The sequence below is a fragment of the Condylura cristata genome, unplaced genomic scaffold (assembly GCF_000260355.1).
Source record: "Condylura cristata isolate star-nosed mole 26May11 unplaced genomic scaffold, ConCri1.0 scaffold00013, whole genome shotgun sequence".
In the NCBI taxonomy this organism is placed as follows: domain Eukaryota; kingdom Metazoa; phylum Chordata; class Mammalia; order Eulipotyphla; family Talpidae; genus Condylura; species Condylura cristata.
The window spans coordinates 53,359,818-53,367,160 of NW_004567114.1; the positions used below are offsets into that span (position 1 = coordinate 53,359,818).

Consider the following 7,343-nt stretch of genomic DNA (forward strand, 5'->3'; position numbering starts at 1 on the left):
TTTGTCAATGTATGTGTGTTCTGCTAAGATAAAAATTCAATGTTTTTAGTCCTCTGGTATCTAGTTAGATTCTTACTATGAGAGCAATTGGTCTCATGATTAAGTTAACCATTTCTCATGTCTAACTATAGTGTATTGGCGTCTATGCAGAATGCTAGGGGATATCTCACTGAGAGAAGCTGTCACAGCTCAATGGTATGGGTGACTGACTCTAGGACTTATCAGTCCCCACAGCTTGCTGAGATAGAAGAGTTTGTTGGAGATCTGATACAGGCCTAAATGTAAGCTTCTGCCATAAAACTAAATAAAATTATGCCACCCTCATACACTCAAAGATGGGGAATACATTTATTAATAATAATATATACTAAGATAAATTATACTAATTTATCTTATTACTGTCATAAAAAAAAGATGTACATATACCCTGAACAACTAAACTTTAGTATCAAAAAGGGAAGTAAAAAATTTAAAGGAGCCATACTTAGTCTTTCTTTAATATTATTTGAAAGTAAGTGCTGCCTGTTGTCAAAAGGATAAGATGCAAAGCTGTTTAAAAAACAATAAACTATACTATAGCAGAATTAGCAAATAATATATTACACTCAATATAGAATCTTAGTTCATAACCTGATGATACCAAGATGAGCACTATCAATCATCTGATATTAAAAACTAAGTTAAAAAATTATATAAATACAGAAAAAATAAATTGAAACATTCTAGTCGCCCCTTATAGTTGTCACTATCAAATTAGCTCATTAATCTTTGCAAAATTTAGTGTAATTATAATAATTTATCTTCTTAAGAGTAGAAAGAAATCCACACAGCTCTCAATTTCTGACTATTTGTCCTATTCTAAAAAAAGAAAGATTTAAGACAAAGTTCTGGAAAGAGGCATCCACAGCCATGATTCATCTATGACACAAATAAATACATGGTGACTACTACTAATTTCTTTTTAAAATGCTCCACAAAAAGAATTTTAGATTTTCATTAAGTAGTTATTATTCTGCTAAAATAAAAAGTTGCAAATGCTAACAGCAGACATCAGATTCCGCTTTTTTTTTTTACTGAAAACAATTGCTTTAATTAAAAAAAAAAAAAAAAAAACCTGTGCTAACAACTCTTACAATTCAGATATATATAATCTTGTGAGATCTGAGATCTAAAACTGCAAGAGTTCTTATATTCAGTAGCTCTCTGGTTTAAGACGACCACCATCTCCTTCACTTACAAAACGTTTTCTGCCCCTGTAAATGAAAAAAATACAAACATGAAAACAGGTAAAAAATTTGACTATGTTAATGAAAAAAAACTAGACTTAGTATTTTTTGATGATTTATGTTGTATGGAAGGCTTTTATTATCATTTAAGGACAGTTAGATGCCTCTAGTGCTTTTAAGAAGATTTTTTTCCCTGATACATATCCTTGGGTATAACAGCAAATGATGCTTTTATGAAGTTTCTAGTTAAACAAAAGCTCAATTATTGAAATAAGTTCACTGTCCAAATGTAATAATAATAAAAAAGTTAAAATATAAGTAAGGCAAACATTGTGCTATTTAGAAATTTAATACTACACTGTTATTTGAAAGCTACACAATGAGCCAAATATGAAATACAAACATGATTTCAAATTTGCAACCTAGCTACTGAACATATCAAAATAGCTATGTTTAAGATTTTTTCCCCCTCAGATGTAAAAAAGCCATAATATAAATATAGAAAAATAAATCAGAATTCAATTAAGTCAACTCTATGCCCCATTTTGGAATTCCTGCTATTTCAAACTGAAAAGGCCTTCTATAATATAACCACACTCTAACCACATGTAGTAGCAACAGTCCAGGGAGAACAGCTGACCAGCAGCCTACTACTGTATGTGGAAAGCAGAACTTGAGCAGGATTAGCGCTTATTATCTCTATCCTGAGGCCAACATCCACAGGCATTCAAAGCCATATACAATGTGTCTGTTACCCAAGTAAGCAGAAGGATAAAGAGTCAAAGTCAAAGTATTATGGTATACACAGAAAGTTTAGGTATCATCTCAATTAATCCTTGAGAATATCACAATAGAAATAACCAGTTATGCTTTTGAACAGTTTTGAAAGTCCTTAAAAAGTTAATACCTACATGTTACCACCATTTTTCATACTAAATCTATATGAAACCCAACTACATGAAGGATTCAGACCAACATGAGAAGCAAAGAACTTCTGCTTAATGAAGTTGATGATTTTTACTGATGTCAATACATAAAGTGCCATTAAAGTAGATTATTTTATCAAAGTCATTAAATTATATCTTCTATTCTTTCTATCTCTTGATGGTTTCTAAAGTTTCTAGAGCAAAGGACACTGCAAGGAAGTATCTTTCTGAGATTTAATTCTCACACTGCACTTGTAAAAATATGCAAAACTTTAGAATTTTCAGATAAAAATCACAATATTTTAAAATGTATATAAAACAAACTCCCCAAATCTAGCTTTTATAACTGTTTCATTTATAACTGTTTCATTAGGTGCTTTATTTAAAAATAAAAATTTCAATTCCTAAAGAGTTAGATCCTACACAAATATACCTCCAGAGAAACATACACATAACTTTCTAGAGAGAGAGAACCCAACTAGCCCTAATTTTCCATTCTATGAAAGAGCAAAGGAAGCAACATAAAATATAAACATGAATCTAGATCTCTCATGTCAAAGAAAGTGTAGATTCATTCTTGGCTTCCATGATGTGTGATAGATTCAGAAAAAGAACATTACACTTCTCCAAGTCCCAATTGTCTCATCTTATTGGTGAATGTCTGCTTCAAAACAATATTTAAGGTAATAGTAACAGAGTTTGGTACACAGAACCAGGAAATTAATTTCCTTCCAGTGAACTAGAGTTTCATGAGGTATAGATTTACAAGGGAGTAAACTTCTTAAAACTACATACACCTTTATCCAAAAACTCCATAAACTCAGAACAGAAAATTTTCACTCAGGTTACTTCAAGGAAGACAGTATTTTATCCTGACAGGGTTAGAATGACAGAAAATTAGCTTAACCTTCACAAGCACCTTAGCTGACATTTTATGTTTAAAAAGTAATAAAGTACCTTGAAGGACAAAGATCTCTAAGTTGTTTGGAAATTATTCCAGCTTGAAAACATTCCTCTACAAACCGCTCAAGCACAGAGTAAGAATGTGGAACATCCAGGTTAATGTCCGGAATTTCATTGTAAATTCTCTCATAACCCTAAAATAATTGAATTAGATTAGGAATTATTGCCCACATAAAACACATAATACCAACCCATTGCTTTTATCAAGTTATAGCAGAGGCCAAAGGTTCATAATAATTAGAAGTCATGATAATTAGAAGTATAAGTAGCAGAGTGTTTTCTTTAAATCTGTTCTCCAGAAAGAGTTCAGGCACACATATTGGATATATTTCTTCCCATCTATTCCTCTAGATACTTAAAATAACTTTTTTAACTTTACCAATGCAAACAAATTAAAATAGAAGTTAAAGCATATAATTTGTTAAAAGTTCATGTTTCTCTCTAGCTATAAAATATAACTTTCCTATCTTAGAGACAGAATCCGTGAGGAAGAACATACAACCACATACTTTAAAACACAAGTAAAAGGTGGGGTCCTCTTGGTGGTGCAACAGATTCAAGCTCAAGCACTATGAAGCTGCAGAGTGGCTACGACAGCCACTACAGCGCAAGTTTGATCCCTGGCCACAGCCTGGCAGGCCTCTCCTGACCCGCCCCTGCTCTCCTCAGCGCACTTCGCCAATCTGCCTGTTCTGCTCCCCATTCTGTCTCTGGTGAACTCTATCACTGCACTTCTGGCCTGTAACCCAGTTCTGTAAGCATGAATAAGTAAATCTTTAAAAAATATATACAGGTAAAATGTAGCTGAAATGTTACTTTCTAAGAAGTAGCTACAAGAGATTCAAACATTACCATAAAAAAGAAAAGCTACACACATACCACTACTAATAGTACTCGTATTATAAAATACCTAAATACAACTATTATTTACAACTCATAATCTTTATTCAATCAAACATTTAAAGACAGAAGCCAAAAAGTGTTCAAAATAGTATTACTTACTCTCTTCATTTGGTCTAGAGTAATGGCAGAAGACTTCCAAAGGGAGTTTAATAAATGCAAAATCATCTTAAATGTACTTTCTCCAGTTGACTCTAAAACCATTACAATGGCCTAAAAATTGAATGAATGAATTTGGGGTCATTAATTCATACAAAAAACTGCTCCTAAAATGTTTGAAATCTCTTTTACCTAATATGCAACTATAATCTTTATAAAAATTTGAAAGAAGTTTATCCCATAACATTAAATTTTTTAAAAGGAAAAAGATGTATATTATTAAAGAATTATTAGGTCACTGTGTGCAAAAAAGAACACTCAGTAATTCTCTCTGGAATATCAAAGTAATCTTACTTCATATACAAGCTCATGGTGAAAATGAGGTACTTCCAGTTCCTTAAGGCAATGTTCAGCTTCAGCTATGTCTCCAGAGAGTAAATACTCTTTCAGCAGCATATCAATCTCTTTAACAAGGTGATTAACTGACTGCTGTCCACCTCCAGAGCCCCACACACTATCCTTGCACTTTCTTCCTTTTGACATGCTCAGGAGCACAGTCGCCTTGTCTAGAGCAGCTCTAGCCTGTATACAATCTACAGTTCCTTTGTAACTATCAATATAGGTATTACATAAAATTCCATCTCCAACAGCTCTAGCAATAAACTGGCCCACCAACTGTGGTGCTCTGGGAGTATCCAATGCTAATTCAGGTAGCTCTTTCAACAATTTATCAAATCACTTTTCCACATCATTTGTGCTCATTACTGTCCCACAAAGGTCAGAAAGGAGCTTAGATGTCATTTCTCTATGACTGGCCTTTCCCTCCAATGCCAAGGACACAGCCAGTACTGGTACTCCACTCTTCATTTCACCAAGATTTAAATCTCTCAGCATTTCTGCTACTTCATTAGTATCTCCATGCTCAAAATATTCCTGTATGATTGGCAATAGCAGAGCAGCAAAAGGCAGGCCTTTCCCTCTACTTTTTTCAGAAATGCTAATAAAATGGAGCACAGGTGTAAAGAGTAAACTCAAAAGGGTCAAGGCAAGAGATAAAATAAAAAACAGTCAATAAAAGTTGCCTGTTTTATGCTTTGCCTTTTGGAGAGAACAAAAACAGGTATGTGAAAAGTTACTGACTCTTCAACCAAGAACTTCACAGAACTTTTGATATTACCTAAATTGTTACATGAGCAGAAATGGTTAAGAAGTAAACAAAGTTTCTTGTAAAATTCCAGAGAGACTCAGAAGGTGTAGGAACCAAGAACCACAGAAAGCCTAAAGCAATCATGAGTTGTGAAGTTAAGGTACCACTTTTGAGTAGGATGGTGGAACAGTTCACCTTTCATACACATTTCACATACAATTTCTCTCATCAAGCATAAGATGTGATCTCTGCACACTGATCACAAATCAGAAAACAGCCTCCTGGTAAGTCCATCCCTCACCAATTTTGCAAATACCTAAGCAGCAGCCCACACCTATTTGTTATTGTCCGTGGGTGGCTGCTTTCTGCAGAAGGGAGTTGAGTCTCCCAATCTTTGCTCTAATTAATGAACTTGAGGGACTGCAACTGAAGGACACTCCCAAGAGTGTGACAGGCCACAAAGGCACAGACTGAAAACAGGGACCACAGCCGATTCTACACATTACACTGTGGGAGTTTCCAAGCCTCTTCTCTGTCCTCCCTGGAAAACAGCAATGAGGCTAACTTGTGTGCAAAATGCAAAATGAGCACCGCGGGTTTTCATAAAACTAATATTTTAGCCCAACATTCCCAAGTTTCAAAATTAGGCAATTTCAAGCAGATTTATGACAGACCACTCCTGACTCAGTGAATGGGTACCCTACCTGGTAAGCTGTTTTTTGTCACAATACAGACAATAGAGAGCCCATCGCCACTTACCTCTCTGCAGATCCCAGAAATTAGTCTTTCACCAACTCTTGGTCCATCGCCTACCGGGATGGTCGCCTCAGGCCCTCAAGGGTACTGAAGCTCCGCATCTGCACCTGCATCGCCTTAATCCCTCACGGAGCATTTCCTCAGAGGAGGTCGCTGTGCAGTGGCTGTTGTTAGACCATCTAGTTAGATCTGGAGTTGAAGGGAATTTCCTCCTTTCCCCTCCAGACTCCTGTGCTCAGAGAGCAGAAGGAACCCAGAGTTCCAGCGACTGGAGCTACTTCACAGACTAGTCTGGAGAGATAGTTCTTGAGACCATGTGGACTTGGACTTGTGACTGAAAGCCTGTTAGTCCGCCAGATAAACTGTCAACATTCTCGGCGGCTGAGAGTTCTAACTCTCGTTGTGAAGACAAGAGTTGGTGTCCGTGACCTTATTAAAACCGCCACCACCGATATGCTGTGGCTGGCTTTCCCTCAGCCTTTCCTTGGCCTCTGAGAGTGAAGACCCGTTTGGATTTCACCCAGGGGGTTGCTTGCAGCAAAGGTTAACAGCTGCACCTGGCTTGCTTCCTCTGTTCAACACGTCCCATGCATGATTTTTGTGCCGGTAAAACAGCCACCCTGGAAACCACTGCACCCTAAGAAGGCTCTGTTCTTTTGGAACATCAGGGGGCTGCCCCGGGTGTAAATCGAAAATCCCTCACTCCACTGAGTGTCAGAAGCCACCCATGAAAGTTCTCCACTAAGACAGGAACTGCAATGAAAGCATGGGGCAAAAAGCCCAAGACAGGAACTGCATAGGGCCAAAAGTCAAGCTGCAGCAGTGGTGCTGAGAGGTTTTACCTCCAGGTTTCCCACAGGACTTCCGAGAGCGTCTGACTTCCAGTCCCCAGACGCTAGCGGGAGGCCCAAGTCCTGGGATCTCCCGAAAGCAGTGCCTGTAGGTAAATTAAACCACTTCCGGTTTCTCCAGACTTTGGCTGTTGTAGGTAAATTAAACCACTTCCGGTTTCTCCAGACTTTGGCTGTTAGAGGCTCTAGATAGCTTCTAGTAATGAAATCCCCCACCTTGCCCTTGAGAGTTCTCTAATGAAACCGACTATTCGCCAACTTGGGAGATAAGCCACACCTGAGTATCCAGTTTTCAATCAGTCCTTCCATGTTACACTTTTTAAAGCAAATAATGTGTTGTGAAAGTTAGTTAATTCCTTTTTACCTGGAATTAACCTGAGCTGTTTTGCCAAAGTAAACGATGCACCAGGACATTATTGACTCCTTGTCTAGGTGTCAATTGTGTTAATGCTATTGCTTTTCAATCCTGGAGCCA

General features: G+C 37.0%; 1 protein-coding gene across 1 annotated transcript; it reads right to left on the reverse strand.

The window, feature by feature from the left end:
• Positions 1–1,100: 1,100 nt before the first annotated feature.
• Positions 1,101–6,130, reverse strand: LOC101618668 (programmed cell death protein 4-like). Its single transcript, XM_012724410.1, is given in 5 exon segments — positions 1,101–1,253; positions 3,110–3,249; positions 4,118–4,228; positions 4,469–5,111; positions 6,075–6,130. Coding segments are annotated over 5 exon segments (1,011 nt in total). The 3' UTR covers positions 1,101–1,192.
• Between the last annotated feature and the right edge of the window lie 1,213 nt (positions 6,131–7,343).